The sequence below is a fragment of the Ictalurus punctatus genome, chromosome 3, assembly GCF_001660625.3.
Source record: "Ictalurus punctatus breed USDA103 chromosome 3, Coco_2.0, whole genome shotgun sequence".
In the NCBI taxonomy this organism is placed as follows: domain Eukaryota; kingdom Metazoa; phylum Chordata; class Actinopteri; order Siluriformes; family Ictaluridae; genus Ictalurus; species Ictalurus punctatus.
In genome coordinates this window covers 15,637,738-15,659,258 of record NC_030418.2, presented here as the reverse complement: position 1 = coordinate 15,659,258, position 21,521 = coordinate 15,637,738, and the positions used below count along the sequence as shown (strand labels likewise).

The window sequence follows — 21,521 nt, the reverse complement described above, 5'->3', positions numbered from 1 at the left end:
ACTTTGAAACACACTCACACAAATGTACTGCTTCAACTATCTACAGATCAAACCCCCCCCTCCCCCAATATCATAAAAACTGTCTTAATTTAGTGTCTCAGGAGGCAAGCTGCCTTTCAAATGTAAGACACAATCACACGAATGACCACTCATTTCGGAGCTGCGTGAACACTGCTGCTAAAAAAAAAAAAAGGTAATACAAATAAAAACATTTGGCAAAAAGCTGAAAGCTCCATCCATTACAACAAAAACAGTTTGTACTGCTTACATTCAGTGCAACTTTACATGTTAAAGACACTGTTGTAGAGGGAGGTTAGCATTAGACATGCAGGTCAGGCTTTGACACCAGAGAGGTCATATGCAAAGGACAAAAGACTGCAAAAGAAACCCTGCAGTCTTACTACCACACCATGAACACAATCCAGCACTCTGCATGCACCCCCCCCCCCCCCCCCCCCCACCACCCCCAAATCAGAGGCATGCACTCTGAAGACCATTTAATGGCTATTTGTCTCATTACTGCACATGTACATTCAAAAACGAGAGACATTACACAGTTTAAAGAACACAAAACAAACTGCGATAAAAACACTCAAATCATTTACACAAACTTGCACTCACACCGTGACACTGTGAACATGAACCCCTCGAAGGGTCAACCTGCCAGAAATCTGTGTGTTTGAGTGTGTTAAAAGTGGGGTTGGTAGAGTGCTACACGTCCGCTGAGGCAGCCTGAGGCCAGCTGACAGTGTGTGGGCGAGAACTTGGAGGTGAGCACCACGTCACTGTGAGAGTAGATTGAGCGAACTTCACGCAGCAGCGCCGTCCGCTCAGGCACACACTCCTCTAGCTCCGCACAATGCTCGTCGAAGGCCAGCAGACGTACGCCGTAACCGTACGGAGAGCAGATAAGGCGACCGTCCGGGCTGAAGCACAGCTCCTTGATGTAGCCGCGGCCCACGTTGGCCTCCTCGATGTAGTGCGTGAGCCGCAGAGAGCCGCGAGGCGAGACTGGCAGCCGAGGAGGAGCTCCCTCCTGAAACTCGTACACACACGTCCACTGCAGAGAGAGAAGCAGAGTGATCGCACAGTTTGTAAATCAGTCTTGTTCAGCTTTGCACACTTATGCTCTAGATCAGGTGTTACATAGAATTCCTTGCATAAAAAGGCATGACTGAATGGTAACGACGGTTACCTTTGAATGGTTAACCACTAATGATTCATGTACGACTAGAAAGAAGACATTCTGGCTCCTGACATCCCCATCTGGTTTCTCACATCCCCTTTCTCACTTAATGTCTTTCACCTGGAAGCTAGTCTGAGGTCCAATGTGCTGCCTTCAGTTTAACCATCTACATAAATGCATGCGATTTGATAAGCTGCAACAAAGAACCTGTTACAGATCTGGTTTCTGTTTAGTACGGAAGCCATAAGAGGCCGTGCATTATTATTTTTTTCTTTCATGATTACGACTTTAATTATCTCGTGATCTCCAAGTTGTTTTCTCAGAACGTAATTTTATCATGAGAAAATCTCGCATCTTCCGAATGGGACTGGAGTTGCATGCACGTATGAATCATAAAAGGTAATAATTGCGTACTGTAGAAATGGACTTTATTACGGACATTTATTAAGAGAGAGAGGTGTCCCCTTCTCAACTGTCAGAGACTACGGTGGACGTTGTCGATCGCTGACAGACAGAGGAGCCATTTCAGCTTGAGTGAGTCCCTGATCAAAGTAAAAACAAATCAGTTCTTCCATGATGCTGTGGGATTGCGCTAAGCTTTTGCTACCCACAGAACATTAAAAAACGTTATGTCGAATACACAAAAAAAAAAAATAAAAACGTGATCACGAGAAAACTTTTGTCATGTCAATATCATGATAAAACAACTATTTTGTTATGTTCAGATCATGATTATACAAATTTTGTCAGTCCCTCGAAGATTTTGCGATTGCAGAAGTGAATGAAAAATCAAGAAAACTCCGCAATATTTGCAGGAGCTTGCAATTTTTCAAAATTACAGCAGATTTTCCGTAGATTTGAGCCAAGACACGCTCATTCACGTGTGTCGAACATGAGTACAGCTGAAAGGTCTCATTTATTCATTATCAACAAACATCACTGCGAAAGCAATTTCACCAATTCAAGTAGGTTTCCGCAAAAAAAAACCCCAAAAACAGACAAAACGCCGCAAAATTTGAAAAAAGCCACAGCAAATATAAACATTTTTGGCCACAACAATCACAAATAAATAAATAAATAAACAAACAAACTTACTCCACAAAATTCTGTATGGACTGTTTTGATATGTCAAGATCACAAGAAAATTAAGTCGTGATCACGAGAAAACAAGAAATTAATAAATAAATTAATAATAATGCACAGATGAAAAAGCATATGGGGGGGAAAAAATGGGCCATGATTCACAGACATTAAACCACGGAAGCACTAATAGATCATGGACTACAATATTTTTCACAGTATTCAGGTTGAATCTGCTGAAATATTTTGGTCCACATCTGGAGCCCTTGTCTAGGTGATGTACAGTAACAGGAGCAAAGCTACCGTTTATAGGTGTGAAATGGGGCACAAAGTTCAGCAGTGTTTTTTTATTTTGCACCTCTTTTTTTAAAATTTTTTATTCCTTCTAGATTCGTTCCTAGAGGACATGGAAGAGAAATTGATCAATGTACTGCTTCAAATGCACAGGCATGTAAAATACTGTTTAGAGAAACTTGTCTAAAACTACAGGAGTAACTCTGGATGAGTTTAATTAGTGCTTTAACAGACAGTAACAGATTGTAAAGTAGTTAACTTTACATCCCCAGCAGATATTTTTCAGCAAATAGCCTATTACACAAACAGCCTGGTTTTTATTTAGCTTCTGAATACACTCTTCTTTTTTACTGTAAGTGACCTATAACTAATTGATCCACACAGAAAGGAAGATTATGCATGTAATTACAACCCCTGCACTAGCTGGGCACTCAATGCCCAGCCAGCAAAGACCCCCAGACAGGAACGGCTGAGAGCGACCAATGAATAGTGATTTAAGCGACCTGCTAATTCGAGTGTAAGCCTACCTTCACTTCACTTAAGACGTTGTCTACAGCTCTGGGACCATGAGATTCTGTCCAATATATTTATATATAAATTAGATGATTATACTTGACATCACTTAAAGCAATAACTTGTTTTTTCCCCCTCTCTACAATACTGTTATAGTTTGCTCCTGACCTCCTGGTCATCCATGTTGCTGGAGCAGCGCAGGAGTGTGGCCCAGCCTTTGGGGTGCAGCTGCAGTGAAGTGATGCAGTTCCCCCGGTCCCTCTCACCCGGGATCTCTGGGGTCAAAACCTCCAGACTGTTCCTAGGAGACAAACCTGGGGGGAAAAAATAACACCACACACCATTCAGTACAGCAGAAAAAAAAAAATACTATAAAATGGTTCGCTCTAAATTCTTTGAAACAGCTATGCTATATTTGATCAAAAACGTTCAAGTTAAGTTCCCAAATGGTGCAAACAGTTGGGAGACGGAGAGTCCAAACCCCAACGATGCCACAGTGGCCAAAACAATCAAATTGGGTCAGAGGGATGGCAATACTCTATCCTCAGTCAATAAGAGCGACACTAGCCAATTGTGGGTGTCTGTGAGCTCATGTAGTTAGTTCAGCTGCCCATTGACATAACATGAGCAGCAATTCAATATGGCGGCTGGCTTCATGTGTCTTAGATAAAGCATATACTAGCCTTCACCCTCCCTGGTCAGTATCTATCATGATGGGGAGAGCATGAAATTTCAAAATTGTGAGAAAATGGGGTAAAAAAATAAAAAAAATCAACTGACCCTCTCTATGAGGATGGGCTTTGCTGTCGTTGCCATGGCGAGAGCCTGACGTCCTGGAGCCTGTTGAAGAACCTTCTGGAAGGGGGGAAACCAACAATTCACAATCTCAATCAACAAAAGAATGCATTTCTTTGTGCCACAAATACACTATATGACTAAAGGTTTGTGGACACCTGACCATGACACCCACATGTTTTTTTCTGAACATCCCATTCCAGATGTAGTCCTCCATTTGCTGTTATAATAATTTCCACTCTTATTGGAAGGCTTTCCACTAGATTTTGGAGCACAGCTGTGGGAATTTGCTCATTCAGCTACAAAAGCATTAGTGAGGTCAGACACGGAGGTCAGGTGAGGAGGCCTGGAGCTCAGTCTGCATTCTCTTTGTGCATAGGGGGATTGTCACGCTGGAACATGCTTGGGCACCTTAGTTCAAGTGAAGGGGAACTGGAACATCCAATACAATTATATGCTTCCAACTTTGTGACAAGAGTTTAAGGAAGACCTACATATAGATGTGACAGTCCGGTGTCCACAAACTTTTGGCCATATTTACCCAACATGTAAAGTTACGATTCAAAAACATGCATACTCTGCAATCAAAATCACTGACCTTGATTGAACTTGGATAAAAAATTTTATTTAAAACATTTAAGATTTTAAAAATGTTAACAGATTTTAATTGAAAAGTTAAACTCCTGCTTCTTACAATTACACGTTTTTTTATTCTGCTGCTTCATGTCAGTGTCTGTGCGGTGCAAATCTTCTACAAATGCTTTGATTGAAAACCTTTCTTTTGCAAATAGAAGATGTGTAAAGCGCTTTACATGCATACCTGTGCTGAGTGGGGCGCGTCGGGCCCGTAGAATGCGATAGCTTCCGACTTCTAGGCTCTGAGTGAGGTCAAGGTCATGCAAGATAAGCAGGTAACCAGAGGAGGTGGAGATGAGCATCTTACTGCAATCTGGAGTTAGACGCATCCGCATCAGATAGCGCGTGTGAAAGAACTTCTTATGGGGACAGCCGTCTTCTGTGAACCTGCACGCATACACCCCAGTTAGATCCCATTAAACGCATGCTGTACACAAGATGGTACGAGATTCTATAAGCACAAACCTGTTGGTGTCCCAGGTGATGACATTTCCATCAAAGCCAGACGTAACAAGCAAGCGAGTGTGTGTGTCATACTCGATATTCTTCACCCAGCTAGCATGGCCGTGCAACGAACACACCTTTGAGTTCAGCTTTCTCAAGTCCCACAATGCAATGGTGGTGTCATCAGAACAGGTGGCAAACAACCGGTTATCCAAAAACCTGCAGAATGATCAGAGAATCTGTTTGTAACCACAATTTACACACCTAGGTTATACAGTGGCATTACTAATAATATAAGCTCTACCTGTGAACACAGACTAGAGTTTCACTTAAAATGACATTTTCAAGCACAGATGATCCTCTTCATTATAGCGCAAAAAGGTTTAATACATAAGCATCCGTCATAACGTTTACCACATCTCTGTTAAATTCTCAATTCTGATTGGTCAGAAGGTGTTGATTAATTTTCTATAATAGCATGACTCAGTAATTCAGCTACAAGGCAAGTCACATGTTCATATTAATGTGTTTGATCTAACACATTATCATTTTTATAGGAACAATTTATACATGGAATTGTATGGCAGATGCTTCACATATACAGATTTAAAGATGGGTAATTGATGATATGGAGACATTTTCTGTGAGAATTTTGTTTAATTTTTTTTTTTGGAAGAACCAGGGTCTTTGTAACAGTCAGAGGAAAATCTGTAACAACGATAACTTGCCAACACAGGAACGTCTTTCAGGGCTCTACAGTGTGACCATTTCACTCGCATTTGTGACTGAAAAATACTTTGAGCGACTCGCACCGGTGCGAGTGACCTGTTCGAAGTTGTATAATACAATCAGAATAAAAACTACAGGAAGTCCAAAATGCGCAACAGTTACTTTTGCACAGCTTTTCGTCACCTCAGTCAACCGAACAATTGCAAATTGCAAAGAAGCCATTATGAGGACAAGAATAACACTGCAGACCTACTTCATCTGCTTTTCACAACTTATCGATCTCACAAACCGCCATCTTTTATTGATCAGGCAAAATGACCTGAACCTGCGACTGTGACCTACTCGTGTAGCCACAGCGGCGTCGGGCGCCAGTAAATTAATAATAATGCTAACGCTATAAGGGTGTAATTCAAAGTTCTTCATTAAATATAATGAAGAATAATTGTAATCAAGAGTAGCAACTGTTCAGTCTGTAAACACGCAGTACGCTGCCTCTCTCCCTTCACCAACTCTAATAGACGATGCATTCACTTCATTTAAACTCATGGTTGCCAGATATCACTAGAAAAGTCAACTCCAGTTTTCATGTTTTGATTTAACCCACAAAAAACACAATATTATCAGTAGACATGGCAACACTGTATTGAGGGAAACGATCTAAAAGGAACAACTAATAAACTAAAAAACTTATAAAATGTAAAGACAAAATTCTCTTAGTTATTAATAAATAATTTAATATAAAAAATAGATACTATAATAAATTCTTAAAATGAGAAATGAAATAATGTTTAATTACTATGGGTTGCATTTAATATCAATTTGAATATCTTGTAGGCTATTTCTTAGAAGGCTATTAACCTTCTTTTTCCTAATATGGATCATTTTTATATTAGTCTACTTTTAATTAGGACTCTTTATTGTTTAAGATATTTAAAAATAAATATTTTATGCTCATTTATTTATCAATTAACCAATAGTATTTCTCATTGCTATTATTTTAATTCAATTAACAGTGACCATGAGCAGAGAGCTTACATTTAACTGTTTATGACAGACCTCCTGTTTAAGGCTTAAACAAAAATAAAGATTGGTATCTGAATCGGTATCAGTTGATCAAGATGACAAGAAATCGGTATCGGTTGTAAAAATCCTGATCGGAGCATCTCTAATGAACACCATTAAACTAAAACGCTTTGCATCTGGCAGGTAAATGAATTCACCCAATCACATCCTATATGAGATTATTCAGATATATACACAATATACACAGAGCGATTTGAGAACTGGCTTTGAAGAATTTGGAAAATGATGATAATATAGCATTAAATATATTTAAGAAGAGTAGCTGAACATTGAGGTTTATTATATTTGTTTACAAGGTGGAACAGGTTAATGGTGGTTGTTTTTTGCATACAGTCTGTAAAATTAACTGAAATTACTACATTTAGTTTATCAGAAGGTAAATTAATTTCTCATGGCTCACACTACGTTCCTAAATTCTGTCATAATTGACAAGCTCAAGTTTTCTCATGCCTTCTTGTGCATTATATTGTGGCACGTTAAAAAATTAAAAAAAAAAACTAAACTTCAACCGTGCTCCTAAATTTTTGACTGTGCTCCTAAATCTTTGTAATTACGAGCACAAGTGCTCCTAAAAAAATTGTTACTGTATAGCCGTGTCTTTAGGACAAAGAACTTTGTGACTTCTTGCCAACATCACAAACTGCGTTTTAGAAATTTGTAGAGGAACACTGTTTGGCACTGTTACAACTCAACTTTATATCAGGAACCAACTTGATTTGCGTATGTTCCACAACATTAAACACAACTATAAGCTAGAAGTACTGTGGTATAAGAGGAATAAAATACTTTAAGATGTGCTAGTATTAGAAAATTATCAACTGTGGTGTTGAAACAGCCCTCCTCTTTGCATCAGTCTGCAACAAACCACCACATTATTGATTATTTTTCTATAAAAGTATATCCCGTCATGTTTTGAGTAAGTGCATCACAGAAAGAGAAGAACAATTTTGTCAATGTTCATAATGTCTACACAAGAAATGTTGTGTCTTATGTTGACATAGTACCTGAGTGTATCAGTGGTGCACCCCTAAGTTATAAAACACACTGATCAGCCATAACATTAAATCCACTGACAGGTGAAGTGAATAACATTGATTGTCCCCTTACAATAGCACCTATCAAGGGGTGGTTAGTCCAAGAAAGGACAACCAGTGAATCAGTGACAGGGTCATGGGTGACCAAAGCTCATTAATGCGTGTGGGGAGCAAAGGCTAGCCCGTCTGGTCCGATCACACAGAAGCGCTACTGGAGAACAAATTGCTGAAAAGGTTAATGCTGGCTATGACAGGAAGGTCAAAGAACACACAGTGCATTGCAGCTTGCTGCATAGCCAAAGACTGGTCAGCGTGCCCATGCTGACCCCAGTCCACCAATGAAAGCACCAATAATCTGCATCAGAACTGAACCATGGAGCAATGGAAGAAGGTGGTCTGGTCTGATGAATCACATTTTCTTTTACATCATGTCGACGGCCAGGTGTGTGTGTGTGTCACTTCCCTGGGGAAGACATGGCACCAGGATGCACCAGAGAAATGAGGCAAGCCGGTGGAGGAAGTGTGATGCTCTGGGCAATGTTCTGCTGGGAATCCTTGGGTTCTGCCTTTCATGCTGATGTTACTTTGACATGTACCACCTATCTAAACATTGTTGTACACCCCTTCATAGCAACAGTATTCCCTAATGAGCAGTGGTGGCTCAGTGGTTAAAGACTCTGGGTTACTGATCAGAAGGTCAGGAGTTCAAGCCCCAGCACTGTCAAGCTACCACCCTTGGGCAAGGCCCTTAACCCTCAACTGCTCAGTTGTATAAAATAAGATAAATGTAAGTCGCTGTGGATAAGGGCATCTGCCAAATGCCCTAAATGTAAATGTAATGGCAGTTTCTGCTTTCAGCAGAAAGTGTTTGGTTTGAGGAACATGACAGAGTTCAAGGTGTTGACTTGGCCTTTCCCAGATCTCAATCCAAACAAGCTGGACAAACAAGGCCCTACCTCATAATTTACAGGACTTAAAGAATCTACTGCTAACGTCTTGGTGCCAGATACCACAGCAGGTCTTGTGGAGTCCATGCCTGAACAGAACAGAGCTGTTTTGGTGGCGCAAAGGGGATCTACACAATATTAGGCAGGTGGCTTTAATGTTATGACTAATACCCAGTTTATGCATCCTTGTGTACACACTTATTATTACAGCTAAACACTCTTAACAGGAAATCAAACTCTGTTTCCCACATGGTCAGTACATGCACCTTGTATATTCTGTGCATCCTAATGCCATTTCATGTCTTCACGCTAATCCCAGTATAGCTCTTTTCTAACTGTTCAGTGCAAGATATGGCTACATTAACTTTCTGGAGGGGTTTTGATGGTCAGATGTGCATGGAGAAATGCAATATGTGGCTAAAATGCATCTCAAACCTGCTATGGTATTTTCAGTGAAGAGATTGAAATCAATTTCTTTATATAATCCGGACACTTGAGACACATGAATGAGCAGTAGCTGATGTACCTGATGTTGTTCACGCAGTCCTCATGAGCCTCCACCAGCGTTTTGATGTGTCTGGATGAAACGGGGTCGAACAGCAGCACTTCTGTCTGCTCACAGGCCACAGTCAGCACCGACCTAAACACAGACACAGTGCAGCTGCAGGTTTAGAAATCTGTCCTGCAGCGAGTTTTTGAGAAGAACGGAAGCTTTCTTACCCGTCCGGCGAGTACTCCAGATTAAACACAGCACCGTGAGTTTGCGTGCTGAGGTTCATCGAGTCCGTAGTGGGGCTCATGGATGAATAAAGGCGCGTCATAGTCCTAAAGTTATCCCGGACCGGATCCACGAACGGCCCTCTGCGCACACTCCGGTTCCGCAGCCATGAGAAGAGCGACTCGCGCACACTTGAGGTCCTGAAGCCGGCGCTCGGAGCTCCGCCGTCCGCCGCGGATTCAGGCCGCGAGCTACCCTGAGTTTGGGAATTGTCGTGCCTACTCTCGGGAGACGACGGTCTCGAGCGGACATCCTTTCCCTCCTCCTCTTCCTCGCTCTCGTCCTTTCGGAACAGCTGTTCGGGGTCGCGGATGAGCCGAGCTTCCTCTGGGTCGCTGCTGTCGCTCGGTTGGTCCGAGATCATAATGGCAGCGTCGCGCTCGGCGGCTCCGTCTTGAACAAAACAAACGGACAAACCGGCCGACTCACGGCCTCTGCTTTACTGCCCGACCGCTTGCTATTAGTTAGCACCAGACAGGCAAGCACCAAGGCTAAAACTACAAACACCAAAAAGCCTCCATTAATGCAAACAACCGAACCGACGCGAGTAAGCGTACACAACAAATGACGTATTTCCGGTTCCTTTCTTAGATGGAGCGCCGTTTGTACGTAGTTGAAAATAACTGCAGTACTTGTAACCTCAAGTTTAGAGATTTATGAAGGCATTGTTTGTTTTTTGTTGTTAAATTTGACTGTTTTTCAACTCACACACTACAGCCTCTGAAGGGCAGGCAATTGGACTTACACAATTTAAAAAGAAAATACACAATTAGAAACGTTCAGTAGTGTACTGCTTCTGACGTGAATTAGTGAAAACAGTAGTATACATTTACCAATTCACCAAGCACCTTTACTTTGTTATTTAAAAATTGAGGTGTATTTTCTTTTATTCCAACACTAACCTCTCCTAACAGGGATTTAACTTGATGGTGTTCTTATTAAATACCATAAGTATATGTTTTGATAGAGATTACAAAGCACTTCTGTAAGTCGCTCTGGATAAGGGTGTCTGCTAAATGCTGAAAATGTAAATATAATACACAGAGCACTACATGGATGGGTTTGTTGTTGTTGTTTTTTAGGCATTATGCTATAAAACAATGACTGGGAAGTTTGGAGAAACCAAGACTTTGAGCACTCTAGCTAAGCAATAGTCTTTCAGCCAACTTCACCATTATGGCTCAACACATCAAAACTGAGGTGTGGCCAATACCCCCTAAAAGACACCGTAAAAATCTCCCTCAATACACTGCATTATTACCAGTAAACATAATTAAATACTTATTAGTGTCATCACAAAAAAAAATTGTCCACTTTCTATCCATGTTCTCATGAATCAGTTCCACTTGATCAGATGGATGATCAGAACAATGATCAGCCTAATCATAGTTTCACATGTACTGTTAACTGGTACAAAGGTTAGATTAAAAAAAAAAAAATCTAAATGAATAATGTTTTATACAATTTAATATGTTATTAATTTTGAAATAAGAAGACAGAAAAATATTTTTATAATTGGAAGTTATACGAAAGACAAAGAAAGTGAGATGTCACTATCCAAATTCATGTGGTTGTAACTTTATTAAACGTGTCCAGTATTTACCAAACAGTACATAAAGACATTAACATCCTTTATTGCCTATTGTCCTGAATACTGCTACCTTGCTCAGCACTTCTACTTTCCCTGATGCTGGACTGCTTTTTTAAAACTTGCTCCCAACACACCACCCGAATTATATGAAACTCACAGCATGTCTCTGACGCTTTCTGTGTGACTTTCCTTCATGCCGTCATAAACAGAGCGATAAACTCTGAGGACCTCATGCGCTGATGGCCGTAGCTTAGGATTTCGCCTCTTACACTCTGCGTGGATCTGAAAGAGGTGCAATTGGATAACATCGCTCCCTGAGACATGACCTAGCAGAAAACGGGTCACATCTGGAATCTTCCAGATGTCTGATTTTTCATCGTAGCCTGGCATGAGGTCATCTGAGAAAGGCACCGCCTCACCATAAGGCCACTGCTGCTCTGGAGCAACAAACTCACCCATCAGCTGCCGATGACCACACTTGATACCCTGACCCCCATGCTCTACCAATGGCAGGGCATCCAGATCGTTTGCCAAAAGCCGCAGGTCAGAGGTCAACAAGAATTGACTGAGTGTTTTTTGCAAGTCATTAGAGTCGCACATGACACGTTTACCCACTGGGCTGTTGTGTAAAAACACCAGAAAGACAACATAGTCTAGTGCCAGTCGTAGGCGCACGTGCCACGAGTCCTGACTGCGGTAACGATCCTGAGCAAGAGTAGAATCAAGTGTCAGTGCTGATCCCAACGGGTGGTATTCAGTAACAAACACTCCATCTTCTTCACACACCCCCACTAATGATACCACACGCACACTCTGCAAGGAACGTAGCATGGACACCCCATGTAGGAAATCAGCTTTATACTGCTCTGATGTCAAGACACACAGGGCTACTTTTTGCCCCTGCCACTCTGAGAGGTATACCTGAAACACACCATGAAACACAACTTGTTAATTCTTACACGTAACAGTATAGAAAGTAGACTAGAAAAATTGCATCATGTCACCTAAATATATACAGAACAGAAAAAATATATATACACATGTATATATACCTGCTTAACAGCTCCCTGTCCAATCAGTCTGAGCCGACGAACATTGGCATGGATTTCAGGACACTGCAACCACGGGGTGCAGTTTTTCATAGTGCCCACCTTAAAATAGCCTGGTGAGCAGTGCATATGTGCTGAAGGTGGGGAAGTGCCCTCATATAGAGCATCCAGGTAGACATAAAGAAGCAGGTTGGCACAGAGCAGCGCTACCAGACATAAAACTACTGCAGGCACCCCACACCTCTGACCACTTCCAACCCTCTGAGCCATGGTGGCATCTTAACCTGTGTGTCAGAAAAGAAATCTACAACATTTTCCTACATGTACAAGGACTAACAGCATCCAGAAAATGACCAAAGTAAAATTCTACACATCAAAGAAATTTTTTGAGGACACATGCAAAAGTAGGCAAAACGCTGCCTAAATTATGAAGTGAAATTTTTGCTTTAGAGAAGTTCTACATTATCAAAATTAAGGTTTCACTCTTTGCATAATGAAACAGCAAATACGACTGTGTTCATAGAGCTCTATACTGATACTTGTGATATGTGACACAGTCACACTGATGTGTGTGACTGTGAAGAAGCTACACAAACAGCATCGTTCATATACTCTCCTGTACACTTTTTGTACATCTAGAGTATTAAATAGACATGCACTCTCTGGGAACTTTTTTTAGCAACTCCTCTGTGCCAACTCACACAATGATCTAAATCAGCCAATTGTGTGGCAGTAGTGCACTGCATAAAATCATGCAGATACGGGCCAGCACTTTTGGGTAAATTTCACAGCGACCATCAGAATGGAAGAAAATGCAATCTCAGTGATTTTGACCATAGCATGATTGTTGGTGAAAGATGTGCTCGTTTGAGTATTTCTATAACTGCTAATTTTCTAGGATTTTCACACAAACACACACAACTGTCTCTACAGTTTATAGTGCAATAAAGAAAAAAATGTCCAAATGATCTGAATGCCTTGTTGATGAGAGAGATCAACAGAGAATGGCCAGACTAGACTGGTTGGAGCTGACAGAAAGGCTACAGTAACTCAGATAACCACTCTGTACAATCATGGTGAGCAGAAAAGCATCTCAGAATGCACAACACGTTAAACCTTGAGTTGGATGAGCTACAACACCAGAAGACCACGTCGGGTTCAAATTTGTCAGCCAAGAACAGAAAGCTGCGGCTGCAGTGGGTACAAGCTCTGCGCATCTGTCTGTGTCTGTCTGCCTGTATGTGTGTGTCTGTCTTCGTGCATGTGTCTGCCTGTTTGCGTGCGTGTGTGTCTGTCTGCGTGCATGTGTGTCTGTTTGTCTGTCTGCGTGCTTGTGTGGGAGTCTGTCTGTGTGCTTGTGTCTGTCTGTCTGCGTGCTTGTGTGTCTGTCTGTCTGTCTGCGTGCTTGTGTGTCTGTCTGTCTGTCTGCGTGCTTGTGTGTCTGTCTGTCTGTCTGCGTGCTTGTGTGTCTGTCTGTCTGTCTGCGTGCTTGTGTGTCTGTCTGTCTGTCTGTGTGCTTGTGTGTCTGTCTGTGTGCTTGTGTGTCTGTCTGTCTGCGTGCTTGTGTGTCTGTCTGTCTGTCTGCGTGCTTGTGTGTCTGTCTGTCTGTCTGCGTGCTTGTGTGTCTGTCTGTCTGTCTGCGTGCTTGTGTGTCTGTCTGTCTGTCTGCTCGTGTGTCTGTCTGTCTGTTTCTTCCTCTCATGTGAACGTACATCACATAGCAACACTAAAGGAAGGATAATTTGTTTTTGGTCGTCGCTAAGTGATCATTTAACAGATTAAACCTGAACTATGTGAACTAGCAAGTTACTTGATTACATGTCAATGACTATCACATCTATTGTGGAGAAACGTTCATGTTAAATATACATTTTAGCATGCAACATCATTGATTTCATGTCAAAACATCTTATAATAGTAGTATATTAAGCTCTCACGCTTACCTCCACTTTGCTAAATCGTATGCGTTTCCAAATCCAAGTTCAACATAAATATACCGTATACGTGATGCTAAGACAGCTACAACACGACAGTGCTGTAACTGCTAAACCTAATCCTGGGCCTACTCTCGTGTGCTTATTTCGGTTTGACTTATTCGATGAAACTGAAATGCAGATTTAAACAGACTTCACTTCATTCATTACTGCCACCTAGGGGCACTTAGATGTACTGCTCTCTCATAGACCGAGTCAGGTTTATTATTATGGAGTCATGCAACTTGATTCCTTTTCTGATCCTGATAAGACATGAACAGGTTTGAGTAGAATCGCAGGCATTTATTTCGTCTGTATCTAAGGTGGAATTTTTTTTAAATGTGAACTACACATTTTAAAGGGTATAACCTTACCTCTGTTTTTTTTATCATTTCTTTTTTATTATTATTATTATTATTCAGATCATTGTTTATTAATTTGCTGAGCTGTGCAATGTTTTCCACGTCTCCATGGATCAGCTTCATTTAATATTAACACATTCGGCGTCAATTTGACACCCTGACACTGTTATTTATTTGAACATCAGGGCAGGACCTTTAACGCGACAGCACTGGCGATTAATAGGAACGCGTGTTATATTTCGATACGGCGCAAACAGGCGGATCATGGAGGGTAGATTTTAAGGATGGAGACACTGAGGCGTGTGGAGGAGAACGGAGCGGAGCGGCGGGTGCGCTTCCGGGTGGCGTCGGCGCGCAGCGGCAGGGTGCTGCGGGAAGTGTTCAGGGAAGACGAGGAAGGGACAGAAGACTCGGCGGATTCAGACACCGCCGCCGGTTCGGAGGCTGAGCGCGACGTCTCTCCTGCTATCAGTGAGGCGAACGGGCATCTGATCGGCCTGGCGGTGGAGCAGCAGGGGGACAGCGGCAGCGATCCGGACGACCTGCTGGTGTACGCGAGCACAGCGCACGAGCAGCGCTTCAGTCGAAAGCGCGTGAACATCTTCAGCAAGAACGGTACGGTCCGTGGCGTGAGGGACAAAGTGAGCGCTGGCCAAGTGCTCTTCAATAATCTCTCTAAACTCTACGGGGTGAGTACCGAAGCCAGGGTCCATGATTAGGACTAATCACTCTTAAAAACAAAGCTTCCGGTTAGAACCAAAAAAAGGTGTTTCAGCCTGATGTCAAAGGAGAATCATTTTAAGTTTCACAAAGAAACTTTTACTCTCAGGTTCTTTAGAGAACCATCTATTTCCTGGTGCTTTAAAGAACCCAGAAATGGTAATATCAGCAGTGCCACAAGGAACCGTGTTCTCATAAGTTCTCAGGAGTCTTAAGAGTGATGCCAGGAGAACCTTTTCCAGTCTTCGGCTTCACGTTAGGGTTCACTTTAACCTGTTAAGGGATGATACCTTGAATAACCAACACACTGCTCCGAAGAACCTATAATGAAACATAAAGAACGTATTTAAACTCCAAAGAACCATACAGCTCAACTCAAGAACCCTGTAAAACGCACAGTGGTTCTTGACAGGAATAAGGTTCTTTGCAGAAGTTATGGTGCTGTAAAGAACCACTGAAGTAAATAATGGCCAACTTTTTGGCACGGAGGATTAAACTATCAACCGAAGGTATAGTGTCCACTGAAGGTATGTTTACAGGTGTCATTTTCGTCAATCCGAATGAATTCATTCTGATTGCAAATTCTGAAAGTAGTGTTTATATGTGCCGTGTAAACCTTGCAATCCGATTCAAATATTCGTTCACATGTGCATTACATATCTTCCGAACAAACCTTCTGCGCAAGACATAAATAAACATATACGCCAATGCACTGCGCATATGCTCAAGGTATTTTTGAATCCGATTGAGAAAATAGTTTACGTGGCTAATTTTTTTTATTCCTATTTACAGGATTATTTCAGATCTACACCACTCCTTACAATCCAATCGAAAATTCATTCAGATTGAGGTGTGTACATGAAGGCTTTTCAATCTGATTGAGCTATCATTATGATTAATAACTGTAAATTACATGGTTTAATATATGCTTGTGTGTGTGTGTTGAGAGAAAGTGTATTTATGTATTTGAATGATTTTTTTAATGAAAAAGAATTAGATGTCATTTTGACAGAACTAAAGGAAGTACAGATAACTATGGCAGAACAGAAAGTATAGCTACATTATGCTGGTTCATATCTACGATGAATATTCATTCATTCATTCGTACATGCTTTCATTCATTCATCATAGGTTCAAATTCAGCATCCCCCCATGGTGCAGTTTACCTGGGTTCAAGTTGAATAATATTGCCCTAACAAACATCCTGGTCATGTTTGTGTAGCTAACATTCTGACCCATGTCAGAATGTTAGCTACACAATACTTTTTTTTTTACTTTTGAGGGGTCCCATTTTGTAGTCAGTTTCTCACGGAGTATTAGCTGCTCTAACAAATAAGCTCATTTATTTTCAAATGAAGATTTAGACTGGATCAGGATCATGGAGGGCTCATATATCCACTAGACGGCTAACTTCACTAAGGTGCATTCTGCATTATGTCTATATTTTCCTATATTATTTCTCTCCCCTTAATAGGCCAAAGAGACCATGTCTGCAAAGAAGCTGCCTGCAGGAGTTTAAAGAAGTGCAGAGCAGAACACAGCAGCACATCTGTACAGGGGGTTGCATGAGGAGCCTCAGTAATCTGTTCTGAACATTGACCAGGGAGAGACTGCTTTAATCACTTTCCATTAACACTCGTTTTAGGAAACTTTATTTAGGAACTGACATTTCCAGGTGCAGTTCTGTACTCCTTGAAAAAAAAAAAAAAAGGAATTTACAGAAGAGTCCACTGGATGTTTTTATAGGAAATTACACAAAGGAAATTCTGAGGTCTGGGATAATATAGTCAGAATTTTTGGTTCTAGTAAAGACTCTGGACTAACAGCGTCTTGTTTGTGCTTCTATTGGAACACCCAGACAGCAAGGCATTACGACCTGCTCTGATGTACAGCATGTGATCACACATGGCACATTTATTGTTTTGACTTCAACAGAAGGATAATTCTTTTGAGGTGAACCAAGTGCGTATTTTCTTTTGCATACATACAGAATTGGCAAGCTTGTGGGATAAGCAAACATACAAGGTGAACATTATCAAATGTTCCTTGAAACTGGAATTAAACTGCTGTAGGGGATGTTTCATCTCTAAAATAAATTGCTTCAGCTGAACATTAAATGGTTAAAGAGCCATTACTTGTATGATGATCATTGATTATTGCATTTGATCCTGAATTATTAATTTACTCAATATTAGTTTGAATAATAACAACAATGTAAATATGCACTTTATATAAATATTAACTTTGTGGATTTTTATTATTTAGCAACAGAGATGATGGGAATGACACTGGTTCAGAGCCAGTCAGTTTTAGTTTTGTATGTTAATTCATTCTAAAATGAATTGTAACTATGAATGTCATGATTTTTTTCACTTTCCATTTTGTTTAAATACATTTTCTTCTGTAATTAAAAAAAAAATTGAATCAGCAGAACAGTTTCTGACACTGTAGATTCAAAATGTCTGTTTCATTAAAAACTGATAAACAAAATAGGACATTGGTACTGGTTTCCTTATCATACTTATTCTATTTGTGTGTAAAAAAAAAAGTTAGTGTTTACTACACATCCTTGAGGAACTGTGCAAGGTGACACACCTTCTGCACCTCCTCCACATGTACAAGTTAAATTATGCACAAGATCAGAAGGTCATACAGCTCATTTGCCCCTCAATTATTTATCACAGAGAGAGAGTCAGACAGACAGACTTATATGGAGATTATCTCATATGATGCAGTTTAGGATTAAGAGATGGTCCTGAAGAAAGGTACAAAAAAAAAAGTACAGTTAAAGATCATGTGCTTAGGGGAAGGTAAGCATAAACTGTGTTAATGGTATGTAAGTATGTAAGTGAAGTAAAACATAAATAAATAAATAAAAAATTCCAGATGGGAGCGATCCAACACAAGACATGGAAACTATTAATTTCAAAACAACTTTTTAGGAAGGTGCTTGTAAATCCAGTAATAATATACTTGAACATGAATATTAAAATCTTGTTACAAAAGAAGACATAATACACTATAATACATTTTAATCACATGCTTATGGTGATCAGGTCTGGTTTATATAAAGTGTTGCTTAGCAGTAATATTAATACAGTCAAGGCCTCAGGATGTTGGATGAATTGAAACCTGTCATGTGCATAACATCTTTCTTTTTAACTGAATTTCGGAATAGTATTTATTCAGGAGTGGAGTATGGTGAATACCTGAATTGTTGTTGTTTTGTTTTTTTTCTTCAAATTGTGTAAAGCATCAGTTCAAGTAATTTAGCTCGTCATCTTAAACTGGGTTTCAGCTAAGCTTTATATTTAGATAATCAAAAGATGGTGAGAAGGGCGAAGACTCCATAGAGCAGAGTGCATGGGTACGCCACCAGCAGCTGCTGTCCACCCATATCCAGTGTAGAAGTAAAGATCTTAGATGCTGATAGACTGCACCAGCCAATCACAAAAAAGGCCAGCAGTGTGCCCAAAACCCCTCTGGAAAAACAAACAAATCATCTTTGTTATATCCTAATCAAGATTTTTAATAAATGAATCTACTCAATGTGATTTCTTTCTGATGTTTGCATTAAAACGTTTCATGATCGATTCAGAAAATATAGAACTACAGGCTGCATAGCGAGAAACTCTCCTTCTGAATATTGCAAATAATATTTTGATATAGGCACTATTACACACAGTGCACACAGTTATATTCATGAACATTAATATATATGGGGGAAAAAAAAGATTGGTTTTCATTGGCTTGTAGATACTCACTGTAGCGAATAAAAGACAGCGAAGGCAGAGAGAGCCACCATGGGGAGCAGGCAGTATCCTAATACACTAGCTACGCAGCCATAGGATATTGTGTATACACTCATTAAATTCAGCAGAATGTACATTCCCGCACAGCCCAGGGCACTGATACCATATACGTAGCCAAAGTGTACTTTTCCTGCCTGCAAAGAAAAGCAAATGCCTACAAAAACCAAGGATTGATATAACAATTAACACACTGTAAAAATTATACTCATAATGGCATAACTATTCCTGTCATGAGTCTACGTTTTATTAGCGATCAAATGATATGAAATGCATAATATATCATTTGTACCATCAAAAGAGTCGCTCCCAAAGCGATGCAGAAAATAACAGGACCAGTTAAATCTGTCTCATTCATGATGCTACCATCCGCTGGCTTCATCGGGTTCAGAACAGTCAGAGTCTTCTGCCAGATGTGATCAAAGTTAATGCCCAATTCTGATGAGACACATGCACAGTAATTTCTCTTGTTTATCGATTCAGGATCTCAGCTTACTCTCCCTTAAATATCAAGTAATGTAATTCCATTCATCCATACTGCTTATCTTACACAGAGTCATGGGGATCCCAGGGAACTCAGGGCACAAGTTGGCGGACACCCATCACACACACGTTCACACACCCATTCACACACTACGGACAATTTGGAAATGCCAATGAGCCTACAATGCATGTCTTGGACTGGGGAGGAAACCGTGCAAACTCTGCACACACAGGGCTGAGGCGGGATTCAAACCCCCAACCCATACAAGTGCAAGTCAAACATGCTAACCACTAAATTACTGTGCCCCCCATTTAATTCTAAAACAGGATATATTCAAAAACATTACATTTGAACATCTGAGTGGATTACCCTCTAACAGTGGAGGTTCTTCCTCAAAGGCGTCAGTGTGCTCAGCAGCCCCAGGAGAAGCTGCAGGTTGAAACATCTGTCCAGTGTAAAGTGGCTCCGCTGATTGGGCATAGGGGTCTGATGTAGGAGATGCATAAACTCTGCCGATTACAAGATAAACAACTGATTTAAAAAAAACTACATGAATTTCTACAAATAGATATTCACAGTCATGAATTTTCAGCATAGTCAACACCAGGGATACTCTTACACATCTTGGTAATGTGGACTGGTGTGTGCTGTGTCATAGCCACATGGCTCTTGGGTCTGGTCATCTATGTAATATTCAGACTGGTAGAAGTCTTGATCAAACTGCCTCAACTCCCCCATTCTACACAGCAATACAGCACAAAAGAAGGTTGTGGTGACAATCTGACAACTAGAACCAAACTACAACAAAGTACCTGCAACTACAATATGTAACTATAAACATACATACTGACATGTTTACCTTTAAAGGTTCAGAACAGGCCTGTCCCGAATGGCGTATCGTGGCAAGGGTCTGCCTTCTGCATACACAGCTGTTATCTGTGTGCAACATGTATTTGAAGGGTTATTTATAGACAACTATATTTGCACAGAGGACACAGACTGCTCTAAGAACACGAACAGTCCAAAGACAAGTGACAATGCTAGGAATTATATATAGTATATATATATTGTATAGTTTTAGTGTCTTGTACGATAAATCTTTTCAAACTGTATAAGCAGAATTGGCAAGATGGATCTACTGTATTCTACAGTACACTGTTATGATAGGACACTTTGGATAATGATGTATTTTAATAAGATTTTAAAAAAGGACTCTTCAGAAACCAAAATCCCTTCAAACCTCTTGAGAAATGAGATGATGACAGATTGCTAACACCATTTATAAAGAATTCCTACCCATTAATACTCTATATGGATAATTTATACACAGTTAGTTACGGTCGACTAATTTGATTGGATGAGCGGCGTTCAAAGAACGCTTATATCAGATATAACCGCACTGGGACGTTTCACTCTGCTCGTCTATATTCGCCACTTACAATGGCAATTCAAGCAACAGTCCCACTGAAACTGTTACTACAATTGTGTTAGCGACATCATCAGCCGACATGGCAAATGATATCTCTTTCATGAGTATGAAAAATGTATGGTATGTATCATATTTAAGCAATATCACATGAGGAAGAGTGCAGGTATTCTGAATATCAGCATAGCTGTGATCTTGTGCAGCACTTGTACCTACAGCCGAATCACAGCTGTGCCGATATTCACAAAAAGCACATTTTTGCTTGAGTGATATTACTTGAATATGGTACAGTACATGCATTTTTAAATACAGTAGTTCCACCACCATAGAAACCATTTGGGGAAAGCAGTATGGGCTGAAGACTTATTTGGTTTCCTAAGACAAAGTATTACTTTCAGTTAGCATTTTAAGAACTAATTACTGATCATATTAGAGCATGCATTTAAAAATACTCACTCATAATATTACCCACTAGTAATGGTGATTTACTATTGGACACGCTGCAATGATGCAGCTTGATTTTTTTGGAAAGAATTATTCTGTGCTTATTACAACTATTTTAAACTGGCCGTCACTTTTCATGGGCTA

At 40.5% G+C, this 21,521-nt stretch overlaps 4 protein-coding genes across 6 annotated transcripts; 1 reads left to right on the top strand and 3 right to left on the bottom strand.

The window, feature by feature from the left end:
• Nucleotides 1-484: 484 nt before the first annotated feature.
• Nucleotides 485-10,562, bottom strand: wdr32 (WD repeat domain 32). Its single transcript, XM_017464632.3, has 7 exons — nt 9,462-10,562; nt 9,268-9,381; nt 4,970-5,167; nt 4,689-4,891; nt 3,854-3,928; nt 3,242-3,387; nt 485-1,060 (listed from the first exon to the last, which is right to left on the bottom strand). Exons 1-7 carry the CDS (start codon nt 9,881-9,883, stop codon nt 689-691), a joined length of 1,530 nt encoding a protein of 509 aa, XP_017320121.1. The 5' UTR covers nt 9,884-10,562; the 3' UTR covers nt 485-688.
• A 519-nt stretch (nt 10,563-11,081) lies between these two features.
• Nucleotides 11,082-14,245, bottom strand: pomk (protein O-mannose kinase). 2 transcript variants are annotated; one of them, XM_017464633.3, is made up of 3 exons: nt 14,103-14,245; nt 12,163-12,443; nt 11,082-12,031 (listed from the first exon to the last, which is right to left on the bottom strand). In XM_017464633.3, exons 2-3 carry the CDS (start codon nt 12,427-12,429, stop codon nt 11,264-11,266), a joined length of 1,035 nt encoding a protein of 344 aa, XP_017320122.1. In that variant the 5' UTR covers nt 12,430-12,443; nt 14,103-14,245; the 3' UTR covers nt 11,082-11,263. The 2 variants fall into 2 exon arrangements, with proteins under 2 accessions (XP_017320122.1, XP_053535620.1); XM_053679645.1 differs by having other exon boundaries at nt 12,163-12,463; nt 14,103-14,238.
• A 106-nt stretch (nt 14,246-14,351) lies between these two features.
• grxcr1b (glutaredoxin and cysteine rich domain containing 1 b) lies at nt 14,352-17,669 on the top strand. 2 transcript variants are annotated; one of them, XM_017464635.3, is made up of 3 exons: nt 14,352-15,183; nt 16,007-16,064; nt 16,689-17,669. In XM_017464635.3, exons 1-2 carry the CDS (start codon nt 14,779-14,781, stop codon nt 16,061-16,063), a joined length of 462 nt encoding a protein of 153 aa, XP_017320124.1. In that variant the 5' UTR covers nt 14,352-14,778; the 3' UTR covers nt 16,064; nt 16,689-17,669. The 2 variants fall into 2 exon arrangements, with proteins under 2 accessions (XP_017320124.1, XP_017320125.1); XM_017464636.3 differs by lacking the exon at nt 16,007-16,064.
• Nucleotides 17,670-18,457: 788 nt separating this feature from the next.
• Nucleotides 18,458-20,443, bottom strand: zgc:123321 (YIPF7 protein). Its single transcript, NM_001200943.1, is given in 6 exon segments — nt 18,458-18,696; nt 18,979-19,160; nt 19,316-19,461; nt 19,877-20,016; nt 20,127-20,246; nt 20,367-20,443. Coding segments are annotated over 5 exon segments (750 nt in total). The 5' UTR covers nt 20,246; nt 20,367-20,443; the 3' UTR covers nt 18,458-18,533.
• Between the last annotated feature and the right edge of the window lie 1,078 nt (nt 20,444-21,521).